Below are 24111 nucleotides of genomic sequence, written 5' to 3' on the forward strand. Positions count from 1 at the left end.
ATGATTTCAGCTGTTTGACACCATAAACATCAAAGCAAATCATTTTGAACGCTTGGTATGTTGTATGACAATCTATAGCTGGTTGCTCCCAAACTAGCTGCACACCAAGCATCAGAACACTGAATAAAAATCCACAAGCAAACTTTTTTCAGTAAAATTTTCACTTAGAATAATTTCACAAGAAGAATGATACAGTACAGAGGCATTTTGAAATGGAATTTCAGTGACTGTTCTATTAGAGTAGGTGACATATTTTTACTGCTTTAATGGAGTATTTCAATTTATCAGTATAATATTATTACTAATAAGTTAAATTGCTGCAAGAAACCAAGATTTAAGTGAATAAATTGAAATACTCTAATAAAGCAGTCAGGATTATATGAACTACTCTAATAGAACAGTCACTTACAGCTGCAGTGGAAATTCCATGCAATATACTTACATACTGCATCATTCTTCATGTGAGTTGAAGCAAAATTTTTACTGAAATGGGGTTTGCTTGTGGCAGGTGTTCTGACTCTGGGTGTATAGCTAGTTTGGTAGCAGCCCAGCTATAGATTATCATAACACATACTAAATAATCAAAATGATTTACTTCCATGTTCATGGTGTCAAACAGCTAAAATCATCTAAATTTGCTCATGTATTCCCTCAGCAGTTGAAGTTATATGCACCAATGAATGACCAAAATTTTATTGGCCTACATGCGCTCATACATTTAATAATATATACCTGAGGCGTAACATTGATTTATAAGCTGATACTTGATGGGCTATATAGGCCTTGAGAGTGACTACCCTAGCTACATGCATAATTGCATTTAAATCTTTGCATTTCCTGCACTTTGCGAGGTGTGGTCTGAAAACAGGTATCTTTGGCCAAAATGTCATATGCGATTCGGATATAGACTAAATGCCTTGTCAAATACACAATCCTTACAGAAATCCTACAAAACTTGGTGTGCTAGTTGACTAAATGCCTCATCAAATACAGAAATCCTACAAAACTTGGTGTGCTAGTTGGTGAGTGTCTAAGCTAACAATGATGCAAAATTCAAGGGAATACATTTTATGGTTTCTGCGTACGAGCGTATGAAAATTCCTGGTAGCCAAACATTGGTGGCTTACTCTATCATGGTTCATGATGTACATAAGAAGTGTTTGGCTGGTGAGGGTAGAGACATTTGTATAGCAAACACATTAGTAATTTGTGGTAAATATGTTACAGAAGAAGATTTAAACAGTCTGATAGGGTAATCAGTGTTATAAACTAAAGTCCTAATGTTAATTATTATCCACACAAAAACAGCCAAGCTGTGAAAAAATGGTGTGGCCTTAAATAGCCTGGGTGAAAATGGCTGCAATGATGTTAATGCTAAAAATAATGCTAAAAAAATTTTTTTTAGCATTAACATCATTGCAGCCATTTCTTGGTCGCCACCTTTGATTTCACAACTTTTTTCACCCAGGATTTTTAAGGCCACACCATTTTTCACAGCTTGGCTGTTTTTGTGTGGATTTCAGTTCTTTTTGTACTTTATAAAGCCCCAAAACCAGCCTATGGCTGACTTTGAGGTTTCACATTTCTTCTGTTCTATGCAGACACAACAATGATTATTGAAGACAGATTTATAAATGCATTGCATTGCATGATTTAATTCAATATTTGATAATATTATTGTAATACTCTAATAGAGTGCACATTTTTTTGAATACTTCTAATAGAACATACATAGAATGTTCTAGAACTTCTATTGGTACATCTATGAAATTACAAATGTTTGATTATAAGCAGATTAAATTAACACTAGAAAATTTATAAAGTAGAAATTAAGTGAGGTGATCAGCCAAGGTAGCAGTGGTTCAGTGGTTAAGGATGCAGGTGTTAGATATGGAGGCCCCTGGTTCGAACTCTGGTAAGGTTTTATTTCGACATTTTACACTTGTTTGGTTTTCGCTTTATAACTTTGTTGCTGTAACTCTATTGCTATTCAAACTATCGAAAGGCACTGCTATGATGATCAGCCTATCTACAAACCAATTTCCAAGTTATTCCTATACTCGGTTTACCCTGTAGCCTCAACAGAAGTTAGATTTTTTTTACACGAATAAATGCTCATAACTCCTTGGATATTCCTCAAATTCATGGCAAACTTGGTACATGAATCCACCGTTACATGCTGTTCATTTGTGCCAATGATCAAGGCAATTGAGATACACATTTGCAACTTTTGCAAAGTGTGCGAAAATAAATCAAAGCCCCCATAGCCCCGTACAGCATAAGAAGAAAATTAAAATGAAACTTTGAATGCCCGTATCTCACAAATGGCTGTTGCGAATTTAATTAAATTTGCTGTGTGGCCTACCCTACCTGGCAGACAGCTATAATGCAAAATGCTGTGCTTCGGAGAAGGGGCCATGGAGCTATACACGCATGAAAAAGCTGTTTTCTATCTTCCTGTCAATATACTCATGATGTGGTTTCTTGACCGCACAACACACTACTGTGTGTCTTGATATTTTGATGCTTATTGTTACTTGTAGTCATCATGAAAAAGATGTTTTAGTTTTGCAAGCTAAGAGCACTATGGATCTGGTAAGAGTCCTCTCCAACCGAAAAAGCCTATTGACAGAAAAGTTGCTGCAAAAACGTTAGTTAAGTTAAATGAATAAAAACATACATAGCAGATAGAGATTTTCAGTGCTAGTTTAATGAGTTTATGCATTTCAATTTATCAATTAAGGTGCCTCAATGATTCAGAGATCTAAATCAATGGACTTAACTCTCCATGCACAATCCAGATTTGATTTTCTTGTTAGGAATAAGACACTGGATACTGATTTAGCAGCAGAGAATGGAGTTTTACAGCATGGCTACATCAAGTTGCCAACAATTCCAAGCACGTCTAAAATTGGAAAGAAAATCTCCCTTGATCTACCTAACAGAAGTGTTTACAATCATTCAGATACACACTCCAGACGCAAACAGTGGCAGAATGCAAGGAAATTTGCACCAGTATTTAGTGAAGACAAAACCTCAATATGTCCATTGAAAGAAACTTTTAATCCAAAAAAGTTGGCCTCAAAATCACTGGACCAAATTTACAGTACTATTGATGAAATTTGTTCACCAAAGTATGTAAGTACCAATGATTTTGTATTTTCATTATTACATGTCTATCACAGTGATGTAAGTATTACAAATCAGAATACCAGATGTCACATTGAGCAGTTGTCAAGATTTCCACCATTATTAATTCCTGATGAGCCATTATATGATGATCCATTTTATGACAGTATAGATGACACTGCTCAACAGAGATCTTCATCACTGCCGGATGTTTCAGCAGGATCAAAATGTTCCAGTAAATCAGCTATATGTCCTCCCAATACACAGAGGGTTATTAAGAATACTCACCCTTTGCTGGTGCAATATAAGGCTGAATCATTACCAGATGATACAAAAGAGGCACATTGTGACAATAAAATGATCCCATCTAAATGCAAATCATCGTCACAGATTATGGGTAGGTGTTTGTTATATAATTATATCCACTGATAAAACCTGTCACTGATGGGGCAAAATGGTATAAATATGTGCATGGCTGAATTTTACAGAAAATTTACAGAAAATTTACAGAAAATTTTACACATAAGTGAGTGACATCATATAGATACTCAGGAATCTTTGTATATAATCTACTCATAAACCAGCTGAAAAATCGTGTTTGTCTGCTGTTGACATCAGTTTGACAAGTGTGAACGCATCAAGTAAATTTCAGGAATAAAACACATTTTAGAAATCCCGAGAACAAGTTCTTTAAGTTAATTTGTCCTTCATTACCTCAACTTTCATACAATGTTTATTCATATCTTTGGAATGGTTGGTCTATCAAAAAAAAAACTAAATGGCATCTTGCTGTAAATGATGTAGCAAATCTGTTGAAGTTTATTTCAAGTCTGTGCACTATAGCATATGAAAGTTGTTGCCATTTGTATTTTGATAAAGAATTTCAATGAAAATATGTATGCAGTCAAAATTTTACTTGATGCCATCAATTATTACATTAAAATTGCATCAAAACGTATTACTATGTAGCTAATGCCTTGTGTAGTGATATTACTAAATAAAGAGAAAAAATATTGGGTGTGAATAATTCCTGATTTTTACATGATGCGTTCACAAGTCACAATATCTTCTCAAGATACACGGTAGTGTGTTGCATGGTCAAGAAAGCCGGCACATCATACCATGTGTATATTGACAGGAAGAAAGGAAACTCACTTTTTACACCAACTCAGCAGTGTTACACTTACTGGTGCTTTCTATTCTAACTGATATGCTCATATAAGGTTTTGATTGAGTTTCCATTTGTTCATGTGGTTCATGTGTGGACTTACATAGCCACCGGGCCTGTGAAGCACCTCAAGCTATCATCCCAATATCAATTCTGATAAAATTTCCTTGATATTGTATGTTGCTATGCTGGAATTGACATGTCCATTAGACTCTGTCCATCATTACAATCAGCACATGTGTACGTAGGTTAGCCATCAGAGCAGTACTTGATTGTTTAAAATAAAGAAGTACATAACATCTACAGAGTTACAAAGCACAAACAACTGTAAATCATGAGGTCAAGATAGTCTAATAGAACAGTCACTGTGGAGTGAAATAAAACTGTTGGAAAAACTCACCAGAGCCTAAACCAGGAACTTCCATACTGAACTCTCAAGTCCTTAACCAATGAGCCACTACTATCACAGCTGTTCACCTCACCTAAATTCTAGCTAAAATCTAGTTAATAGCAAAAGTATAATTTCATAGATCTACCAATTTAAATTCTAAAACTTTCTATTCTATTACAATTCCTCAAAAAATGTGTGCTCTATTAGAGCATTACATTGACTCAATTAACAATAATACAATTATGACTTCTGATCATCACCATCATTGTGTCTGTGGATAAGAAAAAATGTGGGTAAAACAAACTCCGAAGCCTGGATTTGGGGCCATATAGAATGCAAAAAGATTATGAATTCCACACAAAAACCGCCAAGCTGTGAAAGGGTGTAGTCTTCAATAGCCTGGGTGAAAAATGTGAAGTCACAAGTGGTGGCCAAGAAATGAATGTCCGCAATGCTGTTAATACTCAATAATGCACACAGCCATTATTAGAACTTATTAGCATCAACATCATTGCAGCCATTTCTTTGCCAACTTTGACTTCACAATTTTTTTCACCCAGGCTATTGAAAAACCCCTTCCAAAAAGTTTCTATAATTTTATATTTAACTGAATATTCTATACTAGCTGGCTGCCTGACTGACTGATGCATTCAGCAAAACATAACTTGAATAATATATGCATGGTTAAGGCTATGAGCTTAATTTCTTCATTGTTTGACCTCACTTCAGCTGAGACATACCACCAACCACAGCAGCTAGAATGCAGGCATCATGAACTTATACTTTGTCCTCCTTTGTGTGCCATTTCTTTCTCCACTACACTGCATAAGTGTTGATTAACGGTAACCTTCCATGATGTTAGGGATATATTTGATCGTGCATAATAACTGGATTAGGGACATGTCTATATATTATGCCATTAATTATTTTTGGAATAATAGGTAGTAAAAGGAATTGGGGAATATTCTGGAATAATCGGATGAGTTCTAGGAATAATTAGTGCAAAATTGTATGTTTGTCTTCTAGTGAGATGCAAAAATCTTTTGGATACAACACTGAAACAGTGCAAGCATAAAAACGGTTTAAAAGATTGAGATACTCTAATAGAGCAGTCATTTATATTCTAATAGAGCAGTCAACTTCGAGTCCATTATTCTAATATAACAGTCACCTATGAAAACTCTGCTTGTTTCCAGGAATAACTTTGGGAATAATAAATTAATTTTTTTTAAATTGCCAGAAAGAATAATTGGAAGATTAAAAAGCATAATGGACTCCTGTCTAGACTGGATTGATTGCAGAGGCATTTCTCATACTGTTCTTTATTATTGTAACATTGTATAATGGGTGGAACATAAGCACACACTAAGTGGAATCGCCATTGCAATTTTCAGTAATTAATAGTCAGAGTGCATGTTTAGTTGCACAATTAACTTTTATAATGTGCCTGGTGCCATTCTTTCCTTTGTTGCTGTATACACTGGTTCACCAGTAATGAATTATGTATGTTAAAAAATGTAAGGAAAAATTAGAAATTTTACATTTGACAAGGGATCATAGAAATAAAATGCAATGAAACAAAGGAGGTCATTTATACCTGCAGCTATACTAGTGGACATTTAATCTCTACTTCAGTCATGGCTATATCACTGACCAGCTGTATATGACTGAAGTAGGATTAACTGTAAATGTCCACTAGTGTAGGTACAGGTATAAGTGACCTCCCTTGTTTCATTGCCTTTTTATTTCTATGATCCCTACTCAAGTGTAAAGTTTCCACTTTTTCTTATACTTGTAAATATTATTATGTGAAATACAATTGACAGGATCTACATCAAGTGACCACGCATACGTGATTGATAGCCTTGTGGAGACATATCTTAAAAGTAAGAAAACATTTGCAGATACATTCTTTGGGAAAAGAATGATTGTGCAAGAACACACCAAACCTACAATTGTAAAATTTCTTTTTAAGAGAATTTTTACTTCAAGTTTCTCATTTAAGCAGGATTCTCTTGCCCTATGTATATATACAAACAATCCTTTAGTATACAAAGACCAACTCATTCATTGCACATAATTATGTACACATTTTGCATTCTGTCGTGCATATAGTTCTAATGCATTCGTACAGCAACACATACACATGCATGCACAATGTAAATATATGCATGGTTGGAACAAACACAAGTTCAAAAAGTGTTCTAGCTACCTTTTAAATAGCAAGACACAGAACAGTGTGCTGTGCTGTGAGTGCTGCCAAGGAAAGCTGTACATGAGTATAGGAACCAGAAAATGAATTCTTATATAACTCAATCACAAATAGACAGATGTAGCTCTTTTCTGCAGTGGCAACTAAGAAAAGAAAAAGCAACTATATTTTTTATACAAAGCTCAGGAAACTATCAAGGTAAAATAAAGATACATGGTAGTGTACTGTGCAACCCAATAAGCCAGTTTTACACCAGTAAGTTATTGACGATAATGTGATTTCACACGGTCTAATAGAACAACTACTCTATTGGAAAAATTGATGAGGAGTCATTCTATTAGACGTTTATCCAGCAAGTACAGATGTATTACATAATGAAAGTTTAAAATTAAATTAACCTGTGAACAATACAAATATGAAAATTTAATGTTTCTCTTCTATCCCAGTTTGTTATTCCTGTAGAAAAAAAAACAAGATAGGTAATAAAGGCAAGTTCCAATGGCTGGCTTTGGGGCTCTACAGATACAAAAGAAATGACCAAAACAGCCAAGCTGTAAAAAAAGTATTGGTTAGGGTGAAATAAGTTGTGAAATTAAAGGTGATGGCCAAAATGGCTGCAATGATGTTAATGCCCATCATTTTAAACAACGAATCATAAACTTATTAGCATTAACATCATTGCAACCATTACTTGTATGGTCAACATCTTTAGTCTAGCTTTTTAGGACCACACTCTTTTTCATAGCTTGGTTATTTTGGTATTCTTAGTGAACAGAAATCTGCTGAATGAAGAACAAGGTGCATGGAAGCCAAACAACCAAACATGTGTATCAAGTGAAGTGTGTGATTAAAATGCTGTAATAGAACAGTCATAATTCTAATAAACATTACTGTCACAAAGTTAACCAACAAATCATATCAATGATATCTATACTCTATACAAGTACACAAAAGAAGAGCACAGTAGAGAGAGAACACTCCTTTTTATTTACTGTGATTTAATATTGTCTTGGACCAGTACTTGCTATATGGTCCCTACTCTAGTCAATTTTTTTTGTTTACTTGTTTGTTAACTTTTTTGTGAAATAAAATTATTATGACTGGTGAACCCATGTATACCGCATCAAAACAAAGAAACAGCGCAGCGCACCCCAGTTACCAATTATCATCTGAAAAGTGAAGTATCCATTACACTTTGTTGTCAACCTGTTACACAGCATTATGAATCAAGAACTGTTCAAAAAGCACCTCTGCTATCATCCCAGTCACTATGCAAAATACGTATGATTTCCATTATGAAGGGAAGCCATCATGTTCCACTGCCAAATCGATATCTTTTGCTGTCAACCAAGATGAATAGGACACAAAGGAGGACACTGGTAAGTCCATGAAGAATGCATTGTACACACTGCGGTATGCCAAAAGGCACCTCTCGGGCTGAAGCAACATCGAACAGTGAAAAAATCAAGCCCGTAGCTTTAGCCGTTATCAAGTTATTCTTGTCTGAAGGCATCAGTCAGTCAGTCAGTCAGTTACTCAGTCAGTAGGAAAGTCCATTTAATATTTGTTTTGAATTCCGTAGCAACTTGTTGAAAGTGTTATGAGTCAATCTGAAAGCTTGTTTGTGCTTAGTTTTACCAATGCTGCCTCATCATCATCATCAGGGAAAATTGAGGCTGGTTTTAAGTGATTTGTGTGGGCCACGTATAGTAGGGACCACAAAGGAGTAGGTGTGGCCCACACAAATCACTTAAAACCAGCCTCAATTTTCCCTGATGATGATGAGGCAGCATTGGTAAAACGAAGCACAAACAAGCTTTCAGATTGACTCATAACACTTTCAACTATACTATCGTACTGTATGATATTTTTATGCACAAAAAGTTTTTGACAATATAGCTATTTACATTTATCTTCTTATCAGTTATACCTAATGATGATCACTATGAAGTTATAGATGATGACATCAGTGATGATGATGATGATGGTGTTTATGAAAATTTACCTAGTGATAGTAAAACATGATTAGTGTATTCCATTGCATTATTATAATAATCATTTAAAGTGTTTGTGTGTATGCTGCTACAAAATATGTGCATTGCAATTCTGTATAGCTAATTACCATCCAAATTTTGCCTTCTTGTTTCAAGCAATTAAATTACAAATTTATAATTACATTCATACCTTATACGTAAGTAGATTATATTACTGACCATGAAGCACAGAGCCTGAACTGTGTATCATTGATGATGTCACTTCCTGTCATGTATTGTAAGAAGTAACCACTGGAAAATTGTTCCAGACACTCTGACTGAATGTGTTGCTGCTATATAGCTACTCTGTACCAAAGCACATAGTCACAAATCATTCATAGCATAATTGTATACTGGGTTAATTCCAGTTTTACCAATGAGTTCATAAAGTTTATTTTCCACACACTTCACATGCATGCATGCACGCACACACGTACATGAGTGCAAGCATGCATGTGCACACACACACAAAGTGTTTTTGGTAATTGTGCACTACTCAGGTTGTTAGAGTTAGCAAAGGTACACCCTTCTGGGGTAACCCATAAAATACATATTATGAACTTTTGGTTTTACTATAATAATGTTGATTAGTGTTAGTACATATAGCAGCACAATGCAAAAAGTTGTGCACTTTTTCATAAAAGCATGAAATTTTCCACATAAGTATATAGTACTCCTCATGACACAATTTTTTTGATATAGTTCCGTCGCATATTTGATCATTGGTGACCTTTATGGCCATTTTTTGCACAGAAATTTGATCATACCTGTCTTTACCTCCCTGAGGCATTAATTAACTTGCTAAAACATGGTATACCAAAATAAGGGTCTTGTTAAACAAAACAACTTCGTTTTATTTTAAAGTTAATAGGTGATTTCATTCCAAAGTTATGATCATTTATATTACCCATGAATTTTGAGGTAATTTACCTAATTCTACCTCCTCATGGGTAATTTACACGTCAGCTAAACTCAAAGAATTTTGCAGCAAATAATAAAAGTGACCACACCTTCAAAATGGAATTACTTATTAACTTCAAATAAAACCAAATTGTTTTGTTCAACAAGACCTTTACTTTGGTACCATGTTTTACTATGTTAATTATTGCCTCAGACAGAAATGGTCAAATTTCTGTGCAAAAGTGGCCACAAAGGTCACCAAAGGTTTTGACTCTTTTCCATTTGTTGTTTTCTTGCAATCACCAGGCCTGTGAAGCACCTCAAGCTACTATTCCAATATCAATTCTGATAAAACTGTCCTGATATTGTACATTATATATATATATATTTATATTTATTTAATTAACTGACCTTGATGGCACTGTATACAACTTGCAAGTCCATTGTGTTGCTCTGATGGAATTGACATCTCCATTAGACTCTGTCCATCAGCACGTGTGTACATGGGCTAGCCATCATAGCAGTACCTTTTGATTTTAAAACATATACGGAGTTACAAAGCAAAAAGCAAACCGTGCGGTCAAGATGCAGTCACTACTGGGTTACTTCAGCTCAAACCAGGAACCTCCATACTGAACACCAAAATCCTTAACCAACAAGCCACATTACGTCAATTAAAAACAATACAATTATGATTTATGATCATCATCACTCATTGTGTTTGTGGATAAGAAGAAATGTTAATGAGTTTGACTTACTTGAGGTGCATGGGTTAGCGTTGACCTGCTATTGATGGAATGGACTTTTGTTTCATTCACCAAAACAGCTACTTCATGCACCATCAGAACTTAGACTTTTATATTAGTGTTCTATGATCCTTTGTTAGCAAATGTATAATGGTTGAAAATAATCAGTGCAACTACAAGCTATTTCCCCCGATAGAGAATTCAGCTACAAACAAATCACCCTGTGGAAAACTCGGCTAAAAAAGTAGAGAGTGTTCAGCTATAAACAAGTTACCCTATAGAGAGCTCAGCTACTGTACAAGCAAATTACTGTGTGGAAATCTCAGCTACAAAAATGCCATCCTGAAAGAAGTCACCTGCTACAAATACAAACACTGACTAAGAGAGTTCAGCTACAAACAAGCCCTGTAACAGACAAGTCAACCAGTAGGGAGTTCAACTACAAAGTCACCCACTAGAGAGTTCAGCTACAAAAATGTCATAATGTAGAGAGCTCAACTACAAACAAATCAACCTGTGGAGAGCTCAGCTACAAACCAGTCACCTTGTAGAGTGTTATGCTACAAACAAATTTCCCTGTGGAGAGTTCAGTTACTTGTACAGAGTTCAGCCACAAGCTAGGCACCCAGTAGAGAGTTCAACTACAACAAATCAACTGTACAGAGCTCAGCTACAAACAAATCACCCTGTGGAGTATTCAGCTACAAAAGCCACCCTATAGAGAGATCAGCTACAAACAAATCACCCTGTGGAGAGTGAGCTACAAAAAGAAGTTTAGCCAAGATCAGCTAGAAACAAGTCACCTGTAGAGAGTTCAGCTAAAGACAGGTCCCCTAGAGAGTTCAGCTACAAAATGGTCACAAAGTAGAAAGTTCAGCTACAAACAAATCACTCTGTGGTGGAGAGTTCAACTATATAACCCTGTAGAGAGTTCAGCTACAAGCTAGTCACCCGATAGAGAATTCAGTTACAAACAAATCATCCTATGGAGAGTTCAGCTACAAACAAGTCACCCAGTAGAGAGTTCAGCAAAAATAAGTGACCCATTAGAGAGTCCAGCTCCTTGTAGATAGATAGCTCAGCTACATACAAACCACCCTGTGGAGAGTTCAGCTACAAACAGGTTATCCTACAGAGAGATCAGAAGTCACCAGTAGAGTTCAACTCTTAACAGCTCACCCTGTAGAGAGTTCAGCTAGTTACCCTGTGGAGAGTTCAGCTACAAACAAGCCATCTTGTAGAGGGTTTGGCTACAAAAAAAAGTTACCCTGTAGGCAGTTCAGTTACAAGCAAGTCACCCTGTACAATTCAGCTACAAACAATGTACCCTGTAACAAAAAGTCACAATATAGAGAGCTCAGTTACAAACAAATCAGCCTGTGTAGAGTTCAGCTACAAACAATTCACCCTGTAGAAAGTTTAGCTACAAACAAGTCACCCTGTAGGCAGTTCAGTTACAAACAAGTCACCCTGTAACAAATAAGTCACCCATTCAGTTACAAACAAAGTCACCCACTAGAGAGGTCAGTACAGTGATGTGGAGAGAGTTCAGCTACAAACAATTCACCTTGTAGGCAGTTCAGCTACAATAAAGTCACCCTGTAACAAAAAAAGTCATGATGTAGAGAGCTCAGTTACAAACAAATCATTACAACCTGCAGATAGTTCAGCTACAAACAAGTCACCCTGTAGAAAGTTCAGCTACAAACAAGACACCCAGGGTTCAGCCACAAGCTAGTCAACCAGTATAAAGTAAAGAAGTCACCTGTAGAGAGTTCAGCTACAAACAAATTACCTTGTGGAGAGCTCAGCTACAAACCAATCACTCAGTAGAGGGTTCAGCTACAACCAAGTCACCCAGTTCAGTTACAAACAAGAAACCCTGTAAAGAGTTAGCAACAAACAAGACACCCAGGGTTCAGCCACAAGCTAGTCAACCAGTATAGAATAAAGAAGTCACCTGTAGAGAGTTTAGCTACAAACAAATTACCCTGTGGAGAGTTCAGCTACAAACCAATCACTCAGTAGAGAGTTCAGCTACAGCCAAGTCACCCAGTTCAGTTACAAACAAGAAACCCTGTAAAGAGTTAGCTATAAACAATCACCCAGAATATTTAGTGACAAACAAGTCATGATCATCCAGTAGAGAGTTTAGCTACAGGCAAATCACCCTGCAGTGGAGAATTCATCTACAAACAAATCACACTCAGCTATACAAACAAATCACTCTGTACCACAAAAAAAATCATTGTGTATAGAGAGTTCAGCTACAACAAGTCACCCTGTAGAGAGTTCAGTTATAAACAAGTCATCCATCGTACTTGTAAAAAGTTCAACTCCAACAAATCACCCTATAGAGAGCCTATATAACTACACAGAAGTCACTCAGTAAGAGAGTTCAGCTAAAAAAAAGTTACCTTATAGTTGTTGAGATTTCTGCTACAAGCCAGCCAACCTGTAGATGTAATAACACAGCATTATTATTATTATTATCTTAAAATGCATCATCATTATATTTTATTTATTTATTTTATTCAAATGTTTTTAAAACACAAAAATTACAACAGTATGTAGCATGTACGTGATTATTATATAGGTTGCACTATTTAAATGATCTAAATGTTATTGAATGTTTGGTAGCCAAGTTTGTGACCTTGTCATTTGTAAAATTTTGCTTACAGATGCAGATCCAATTTTTCTATGTGCACTTTACAGAGCTCCAAACTCAGACCTGACTTATTTTGAAACTGTGATCTCCACACTTGCTGATATTGCCCACAACAACTTAAATTCACCAATATGGATTGCAGGTGATTTCAACCTTCCAATTATTGATTAGAAGCCTGTTGGAAGGATGGCTTAATATCTGGTCATAATTAGCTTTGCAGAACTACTTAATCTAGACTTTGCTAGTACCTTTGGCTTCACACAAATGGTAGATTCCCCTACTAGAAGAAACAATATCCTAGACCTTTTCTTTACTAATCGACCATCTCTGGTGAACTAATGTAATGTTATTCCAGGTGTTAGTGATCATGAGATTGTACATGTCTCCACCTACATTAGGCTACATATCAACACTTAACAAATCTAACACCAGATCTATTCCTCTATGTTATCAGACTGAAACTAACCTTATAAGAGATACCATTTCAAACTACAGTAATTATTTCTTCAACAAACATACTCTTGCTACCCCAGTCAATGCTCTTTGGGAGAACTATAAGTCTCTTTGTGATAATTACTTAAGTTTTGTTCCCCACTTGCAAACAACTGATAAGCATTGTTCTCCTTGGATTACAAAACAAATCAAAAGACCAGTTGTCAAGACAAAAAAGACATAAATATAACACTGCTTGCTCTACAAACCTTCCAAAGGATTGGCAAAGTTGTTATAACTTAAAGAAAAAATTACAACGGATGGGCAGAATCTCACAATCCTACCAAAAAGTTTTGGTCATTATCAAAAACAAATGCAAAGATCAAGTTGGCATTAACACTCTATGTTTTCATGGTCAGACTTACACAGATAGCAAAGCTAAAGCAAATGTTCTGAATAGCTATTTTTCATCGGTATTTACTAGGGAGGACCTAACCTCATGCATTTCCTACTATTAATGGAGATCCAATACCAGACATCCCTTTACTGAATATAGACCTTATTGGAGTACAAAATCTACCAGAAGATCTGGATTTCCACAAAGCACCAGGACCCGATAATATACCATCTAGACTGCTAAAAGATACAGCCAGTTTCATGGCTCCCTTACTTGTATTTATCTTTCAAGCCTCTATTCAGCAAGGAGTAGTTCCTGATGAGTGGAAGAAAGCTAACTTTGTGCCAATTTATAACAAGTTGATGTTGTGCTACTTCTAAAAACCAGGCGCCAAGCAGCTAGCTAACTCATCTGGAATAACTATAGACAGTATATACTACTATCAATTAACCAACTATGTATTACTACTTTACAATAGGGTAGTTTGATAATATAATTAGCTATTTCTCGTATTTCGTAATTCATGAAATATTCGTAATTCGTTCAATTACGTTGCTATGCACTGCTAAGGAAGCGTTTGTTAAATAAACCGCTTTAACCAACATATTACGCACAAAACTATCTTCTAAACTGTTTTATAGTGTGACTAACGTGTTTTTTCCCACAAATTCTCTCGACAAAGCCTCAAAGCTGCTCTTCATTTTCGTTCGCGTACGTAAGGGATACGCCCCCTTTCAACTCGAAGCGATAGGCTATTCCTGGCAGTGTACGAGGCCTGCACCGTTGTTTTTCAGTTGCTAAATGCCTGAAAACCTCAAGGGAAAGGTAGTCTGAGGAAAGTCACCACACCCGTATTTCAGTCCGCCGAAAAGAAACCACCTCAGAGCAAAGTTCACCTGTGCAGAAGTTTAATACAGACTTCATTTCACTTTTACTTCTTACGTAAAAGCTGCTTTTACCGTTATTAAACGATTTTGCTCACGTGGGTGCGTACGGACAAACATAGGTAGATAGGTACATAGGTAGATAGATAGGTACACACACACACTTTTACGGAAACAATTACAGTAAACCAGGCGCACGCCCACAGCCGGCTTTCGGCCGGCTGTGGGCGTGCGCCTGGTTTAAAAAGGACTTCTTTACACTGTGAAAAATGAGGGATATAAGATGGTATTTCCATGCAGTGGCTTATTGAATACAAAAAAGCTTGGTATAACCTGTAGTATACTAACAATCTCATGTAAGGCTTAGTTACATACTGAAACCACATATGTGATGGTATAATGTGGGCATTATATTAGATATAAACTATTTTAGGTAATGTGGTAAACAAACGGAAACCTTATATGCAATAGTATGGTATGCATTATACTAAAATATAAGATGAGTATAACACAGGATTTATATTAATATATTCCACTTTTTTCACAGTGTTAACTAGCATCTGTTGTAAAACACTTGAACATATAATATTATATTCCATTATTTTTTCACACCTAGACAGATACAATGTTTTGTGCAATAACCAACATGGCTTCCATTCTAAGAGGTCATGTGAAATACAGTTATTGGGCGTAGTTAATGATTTTGCCAAAGCACTGAATTCTGGGAATCAGATTGATGCATTGCTACACTTCTGTAAAGCCTTCGATATAGTGCTTCATGAAAGACTGTACCTAAAGCTATCACACTATGGAATTAATGGATGCTTACTGGATTGAAAATGCTTTAAGTGTACGATCCCAAACAGTAGTTATTGATGGCGATAACAGCAAACCCTCTACCGTACTCTCTGGAGTACCTCAAGGGACAGTGCTAGCCCTGCTATTATTCCTTATCTTTATCAGTGATATCGTACAAGACCTACATTACACTGTTAGACTCTATGCAGATGACATTTTAATTTATCATACCATTCATACCGTAGAAGACTGCACATGATCCTTCTTTAACATGACTTATCTTCCTTGCAAGCATAGGCGGCGGAAAGGAGGGGCTAGGGGGCTAAAGCCCCCTCTCGGTCTGCTGAGGGGGGGCTTAGCCCCCCCTCAGAATGATATCGCACCGAAATTATCTTTCTTGGAGTGGGGCTGAAAACCGTGATAAATTAAAGATCGAGATACTCTAATAGAGCAGTCACTCTAATAAAGTAGTTAGTGTGTAGCGAGCTATGTAAGGATTTTTATGTAGTTTATCAGCTAGAAATGGTAGCTGGTGAGGTGGAAAGCTCTTGTCAGATGGTTGTGACCTTTTTTTTTTTTTTTTTTGGTCTCACCTTACCAAACTATAGAAATAAGTCTGGATCAGCCCAGCCCCCCCTCATATCAACTACTTCCTCCGCCGCTGCTTGCAAGTATGGGCTACAAAGTGGCGAATGGAGTTTAATCCATCCAACCATCCAAATGTGAGCATCTCATAATTTCTAACAAACACCACCCCATCAAGTACTATTATTACATATCCAATCACTTAATACAGAAGGTTTCTAGTGCAAAATACTTTTTGATGAACATCTCACCTGGAAAAACCACATTCATAATATCTGTGCTAAGGCCAATGCTACTCAAGTTTTGATAAGAAGAACCAAAACTATACTGTCCAAGACATATCAAATCCAACTGCTATAAAACTTTTGTTAGACCTATCCTTGAATATGCATCCCCAATATGGGCACCTCACCTACAAGCAGATATCTCCACTATAGATGAAGTACAATGCACTGCAGCATGCTATGTGATGAATGACTATTCAGGGAGAAGTAGTGTCACCACTGTGCTTAACTCACTTAATTAGCCTTCTCTTGAAGTGCATCTTTCCTACTCCAAATTAGTTATGTTGTACATGATAATCAGTAACCTCATTGTTGTACCATCTTTGCCTCTAATTCCATTGTCAACATGTACAAGGGGTCACTCTCAATGCTTCAGAATACCACATGCCAAAATTAGCACTTACTTACACTCCATCTTGCCTTCTACAATCAAATTATGAAACAATCTCCCACAAAACATTGTCAATCAGCCATCCCTTAATACGTAGTTTTAAAAACTGATTGTATGATGTTTTGTAGAATATAATTATTTTTTCTTGTTCAACGTATGTGTATTATACTCTGTATTGAGTGTTTCACAGTAATAAATAAATAAAATAAATTTACAGTGTGTTGAAGGTCCACCAGTATCCTGTACTGGTAGTCAAGTTAATTAAGTATAGAAATAATTATTATTATATTTATTTATTAGCTAGACTACAAATTATCAAAATTCGGTACATTGGGTGATTTGTTGCATCTACTACATGGAACTAGGAAAGAGTACGTACATGGATTATTAGATATACAATTTTGCTCAAAGTGGTTATAAAAATAATTTTGAAGTGTATATTTGATTGTAGCTGGGCGTAACAGTTCATGATTTATAATTGGTAATGCATTCCAGAGGTGTGGTAGTCTATAAAAATAAAAATTGCGGCTGTGATTATCTGATTTCTTATATGCTGTAATTTATTGCTAGTTGCTTGATGGGTGAATCCGACTGTGAATGTTTATAGTCTTTAATATTGAAAGAGTTGGTAGGAAGTTTCAAGCTGGTAATAAAAATCATGATACCATTGATGTCAAGGATTAAGGATGTACATAAAGGGAAGATTTTATTAGACAGGTTCTGTAATCACTAGACTAGTATAATCATTCAAGATGTCACCATTGGATGCATTCTAGTAATTGAATATGCTTGATTAGTTAAGGTTTCCATAAAACAAACGAAAACATTAATTGTGACCGGACAAGAGAAATATATAGTTGCTTTTTACAATAGATGTTAATGTTGTTAGAAAAGGTACAACAAAGTAAACCTCCTCTACAGGGCGATTTGTTTGTAATTGAACTCTCTACAAGGTGAGTTCTTCTAGCTGTATGTTTTACCAAGAATATGACGATAATGTGGTTCCCATGATAAATTAGATGATATTATAACTGCTAGATCTCGATGAATTTCTGCTTTAGGAATGCTGGTATTTCCAATAGAATATGATGTTGTAATGGTGGATTTAAAGGACATGAATAGAAATTTACTTAGACTAAAGAGGAGATTTGATCTTATACTCCAACCGTAAAATGAATTAAGGTCTTTTCGAAGTTGAATGTGATCAGATGAGTCACACATAGATTTATAACACTTAGTATCATCTGCAAAAAGTAATAAAATTGAGAACAGAACTTGTTCAGGGAGGTCATTAATATAAATCAAAAATAGAAGTGGTCCTAGTATTATTACTACCTTGAGGAATTCCTGACAGGACAGGAATTAGAACCGAATATTGATTATTGACTTTAACACATTGTTGACGGTTTAAGAGGTAGAACTTGAAGAAAAGCCACTGGTTTCCTGAAATTCCAACTGTCTTCAATTTCTGTAAGAGTTCATTATGCGGGACACTATCAAAAGCCTTGTGGAAATCTAAGTATAGTACATCTGTTTGGTGGTTGGTACATAGTATTATCGTCAAAAAGGATAAGTAACTGTTGAACAACTAACTGAAGTTTTAAAAATCCAAACTGTAGTGAATACTGAATAGAAATACTTGTTAAATAAGGAGGCTCTAGCATAATCATCTGTAGCAACGGTGTCTTCATACAAAACTGATGGTGGTAAAGCGTCAGACTTCTTTAAAGTTATTATGTCTTAGCTTGGCTTGTGTAAGTTTTGATTCATAGTTTGATTTAGCTTGTGCAATATCTACATAATGTTGGTAACTACAACATCAAGAATGTTTCCTCGGATATGAGTGGAGTCTTCAACTAATTGATTCAAGTTGTACTAAAAAATTAAGTAACACACTTTACTGATTTGAGAAGTCTGAGTTGGCAGATAGTTACGACCAATATATATCTGGAGCATTGAGATCTCCCATAATAACTGTAGGAAAATCACTTTGAATAAGACTAGTTAGATAAGAAAGCAGATGCTGTTGATAATCTGAACCACTGTAAGGAGGGTTATATAGTGGACATAGGTTTAAAGAGTTGTCCATTGTTATCTGCACTGTTAGTACTTCAATATCTTCAGGGGTTGGTAGAACCTTAGATGGGATAGAACTGTTAATTGCAAACATAACACAACCCCACAAGTTTTACGACCCTTACATTATATATTGTAGGTAGATGGTAGAATTGCATTGTCATATATGTGGTTCGACAACCAGGTCTCAGTGATAGCATAAATATTTTGTGAGGCAGCATATACAAAACTAGAAAAGTCTTGAAGTTTGTTTACTATACTTCTAGCATTCCTCAGACAGACATGCAATTTGTTAGAAGGCTGGTTGATCAGTTGAGGGAGACTTGTCATTCTTGAGTCAGCACTGCTAGGAAAGATTACATTGTGATTTAAAATTGGTTGAGAATTTGAATTTAGTTGATTTTTTTTGGATACTGGGTCTAGGCAAAGTAGCTCGTCAGGAGCTAGTCTCTGCTGTACCATTACTGGTAGTGGTGGGGATAGCTGAATTAGTGGTTGTTGAGGATTAACCACTGTTATATGTTGTGGTCTAAGATGGTATGTGACTATCTTTTCAATGCAAATGACAATGTTACGTTCACCCTTTTCCCTTCTCTGGCACAGCAGAGCAACCAGCTCTTTGTGTTGCTGCTGTTCTACCTTAGTCCAATCTGGTGAGATGTACACATTTGGAAATTGACTAGATGACCTCAAGCGTGGAGCAGCAGCAAGTGCATGAATTTTAGTTTCCTCGCAGTCAAGACCAATTAACAATGGACGATTTTTACCAGTCTTCCGTCCTAGATGAAATAGTTTAGAAATGTTTACCTCCTGTTCAAGAATAGAATTTAGTGACACTGATGCAGAGTCCTTGTCAGCATCTCTGTTTACTCCTTCAAGTAAATTGTAAACAATAATGTTGTTTTTCCTACGTTCCCAGTCTGCGATTTCTTCTATTGCTCTCAAGGCAGCTGAAGAGGCTTCACGTGAATTTGAGCTCTGGTTAATAGTAATTGAAGTCACTTGAGTTGCTTGGAATTGATCTTGAAGCTTATATAAGCAAATTCTTCTCTTAGTCTCTTCCTTCTTTCTGCAGTAAAGAAAATATACAAGTAAAAGAAGCTCCAAAGCTGGCCACAGTCCGGATTTTGAACATACAAATACTGATATTTATATAAAGCATCCAAGCTGCAAAAAAGGGTATGGCCCCCAAAAGCCAGGGTGAAAAAGATGTGAAATCCACCAAGAAATGACTGTGATGGTAGATTAATGGTAAAAATTTTAATACTAACAATTCAGGTGAATTTGGTGCCAAATCCTAATGAAACTTGAAGAAAGGAACACAAATTCTGTCATTACTAAAATTTTTGCCATTAACCATCACAGCCATTTCTTGGCTGCCACCTTGGATTTCACATCTTTTTCACTCTGGCTTTTTGGGGACCACATAGTTTGTGCTGTTTTAGTATAGAATAGATTATTGTTACCTTGGGTACTTGGTTATATAACTTCTTTGCTTTTTCCCATGTCAGTTAGAGTTAATATACTTCATATTTCATAACTCGTACCAGTTATAGTATTTGTTTACTTTGCAGTTTTATGATGTATTATTATTACAGTGAATCATACGTAATAGCTATAGCGATGTCTTTCATAGCAGTATTTTGATAAAACTGTTCACCTGCATGCCGGCATGTATACAGCTAACTGACAATGCATTGCAATTCTGTGTAGTTGATGTGCACAGCTAAACTATGATCATTTAACTTATAAATGCATTCACAAAAGTAGCAATAGCATATTTGGCCATTTATAGCCTCTAATGTGGACATAAAATACAGTAGCTGAAATATTCCTGGAAAATCCACACTGTATCTTGAATGATGTCACTTCCTGTTGTGCACTTTAAAAAACCACACACTGTACCACACACTGTACATGCACGACTGCATGTGTTACTTCTATATCCAAATGTATAGTCATTCACATTGCATGCTCTTACTGCAGTGTGTAGATATTCAGTAGCTATAGCAAGCAAGTTCAGCAATGAATCCCACGCAATATTGGCAGGTTTACTGACTGAAAATTTGAGAAACGATTAGCTCAGCTATTAATTATGGTGGGAACTTAATGAAATGGTAGTATTTTTGTTGTAAAAAATATTGTACCAGTTACGTATAATACCCACATGTCCTATATATAAACTCTTACAATTGTAGTACAGTACTGTAATTGTGTATATGAAGCCTAAATGAGGACGAGTTCCTTCTGTACCACATAAAAATAGTAGCACAGCATGCTGCACAATTTAAGTTGTTTTGGCTGCTACTGACAAACTTGATTTATGCAAGCAGAAGCATTACATCACATAATGTCACAAATTTGTTACTAAACATTATATAACATGATTATTTTTGTATGTAATATTGTACAATGCATGTATTCAGTTGTCTGTAAATCAATAAAATGATTGATGTGTTATAAGAAGCAAGTTTCTATATTCTCTTTTGTCTTCCCAATGACACACATGGTACAAATCAACCTAAATGTTCATTATATGTTTAATTGGAACAAACATATCATTTAAGTAATAGTCTGTTCTGTGTATCACATAGTTTTGTACAATTTTCTTGATACAGCACTGAGTGAAGTCACACTTCACAGACTACTGGTCTACACTATAATACAACATTATTATAAAAAAAACAATACAATTAAGTGTCCACATAAGTGAACTATATAAATTGCACATATCATAATGCATGAATGCTTTTTAGAATACAATCGTCTCCCATGATTGTACAGCTATTGATGTTAATAGTGCTCACATACTAAAATTATGTAACACACATCGTAATAATTATACAATTCTTTCTTAGGAACATACACAGAATGATGTATTGGTATCATTGTACAATGCAAAGAGTGCACAAAATTAATACTGAAAAATAAGAGTACACCAAAGTGAACTTAAGAACTTTAAAAGTATAATTTATAGTTTAACAATTATTCTACAAGTTTAGTATATTCAATGCCGTAAAAGTTCACCGGCATATATAGTCCTATTTGATTTTATTTGTCATCCACTATTTTTAAGTTTGGTGTGTACTATGGCTTCAGTGCATGCTTCCTGTTCACTATGGTAATGACCACTATAGCAGCAGTTATCAGATTTCAGTATGTTCTGCTAATTAATGTTGTCACCAATTGCAACAGTGACACTATACACTTCCATTCTAAGAAACACATATAGCATTACCATGTATAGACATATGGACATGTGAAACATATAGTGCAGAGTTCAGGTAACTGTAATCTCATTGATATATCTCCTGTTGATTTAGTCCCTGTCACTTCACACCAGAGACCACAACCAAAGATTTCATCATATCTATGCAAGGACCAATCAGTACAGTAATACCTCATTCTTCCCTAGATCAATAAGACTATGGAATTCACTCCCACCTGACCTAATCCAACAACAACCATTAAAAATTTTTAAGCACCAACCGAAATTACTATTACTTTCCCCTACCAATCAGTAATCCCATAATCAATCATATTGTATGCATGTTTCATATGTGCGTTAATCCTCAAACTGAGGCTGCACATTTTTGGAAAATAAATAAATATTAAGTTACTTTTGTAATGTAAATAGATTACGTACACATAATTAGTAATATAACTAGTTCATCTCTTCAGTGCAACTATATAACTTGTAACTACGTATAGGAATAACTGTCCAGAAAGTAACCAAGTTACAATAGTAACTAGTTACATAGTTGCTCAGTGGTAACCATGCTTCAAAAAGCAAGTTTCTAACTTCTCTTACATCATCCCATGGTAGCTAACTGACTTGTGTGCAGTGAATCAACAGACATGCAGTAGTGGTCTGCTCTACTAAATACTGTGTAGCACATGACCTTGCACAAATTTCTTGATACAGCAGTGAAGTCACATGCACTTCACAGATGACTGGTTTACAGTAATACACTATATACAATATTGTAAGTGATAGATACATCATGCACCACAATAGGAAGCATGCACTGAAGCCGTAGTACACACCAAACGTAACATTTGGATGACAAATAGAGTCAAATAGGACTACAGTGCACTCTTACAGCACCACACTTGTAGAATAGTTGCTTAACTAACTATTTAAGTTCTAAAATTATGATACATACGGTACCTGGTACAGTTGCATAGGTGCTTACATACATAATCGCCAACTGCTTTTACTTCTATACCAACTTTGGTGTGCTCTACATAATATTTGTTATTGTTAATCCACCTCAGCATTTGTGCACTCTGTACATGCAGTGTACAATGATACCACTACATCATTCTATGCATGGTACTAAAAAAGAAATGTATTACAATGTGTGTTACATAATTTTATCATGTGAACACTGTTAACATCAACAGCTGTAAAATCAAGGGAGAGGTTGTAGTTTTAAAAAAGCATTCACTGGACACTTGTATTGTTTCTTAAGGAAATGACGACCTCTTGCAATGCAGTTATCAGATTTCAGTATGTTTTGCTAATCAATGCATGATGTCACCAACATTGATACTATACTTTCATTCTAAGAATCACAAAGAGCATGGATATCCATGCAGGTTTACACATGGTGTTGAATCAAAGTGCAGAGTTGGGTAACTAAGTTATGTAATAGATTATAGTAATATAACTATAGTTACATCTCTTGCAACTATATAACTTGTAACTATATAAGAATAACTGTCCAGAAAGTAACTAAGTTATAATAGTGACTAGTTGCATTATAGTTACATAGTTGCTGGTAGCCATGCATGCTTCAAGAACCAAATGTTCTTCAATTTTTGCACCAATCATGCTACAACCAAAATAAGCAGACACATTCTGTGTATACTGTGCTCCATGATTTGGGCTATGTATTTTAGTTGAAACTGAGCTGAATACAGTCAAGTTAACACAAACAAGTAACCAGCAACTTATCCACCAGTTACTTTGCTGTTAAGTTAGATGAAAAAGTAATGAATAACTAGGGGTGTA

At 35.6% G+C, this 24111-nt stretch overlaps 1 protein-coding gene across 1 annotated transcript in view; it reads left to right on the forward strand.

The window, feature by feature from the left end:
- The window catches only part of LOC136261513 (uncharacterized), a 36265-nt gene extending 27221 nt beyond the window's left edge, over positions 1 to 9044 (forward strand). Inside the window, exons 4-8 of the mRNA XM_066055522.1 lie at positions 2544 to 2650; positions 2744 to 3134; positions 3186 to 3526; positions 6515 to 6574; positions 8825 to 9044. Of these exons, the coding sequence (XP_065911594.1) occupies positions 2544 to 2650; positions 2744 to 3134; positions 3186 to 3526; positions 6515 to 6574; positions 8825 to 8925 (1000 nt within the window). The 3' untranslated portion in view covers positions 8926 to 9044. The remainder of the gene's footprint in view (positions 1 to 2543; positions 2651 to 2743; positions 3135 to 3185; positions 3527 to 6514; positions 6575 to 8824) is intronic.
- Positions 9045 to 24111: the final 15067 nt, after the last annotated feature.

This window comes from Dysidea avara, chromosome 7 (assembly GCF_963678975.1).
Source record: "Dysidea avara chromosome 7, odDysAvar1.4, whole genome shotgun sequence".
Classification (NCBI taxonomy): Eukaryota; Metazoa; Porifera; class Demospongiae; order Dictyoceratida; family Dysideidae; genus Dysidea; species Dysidea avara.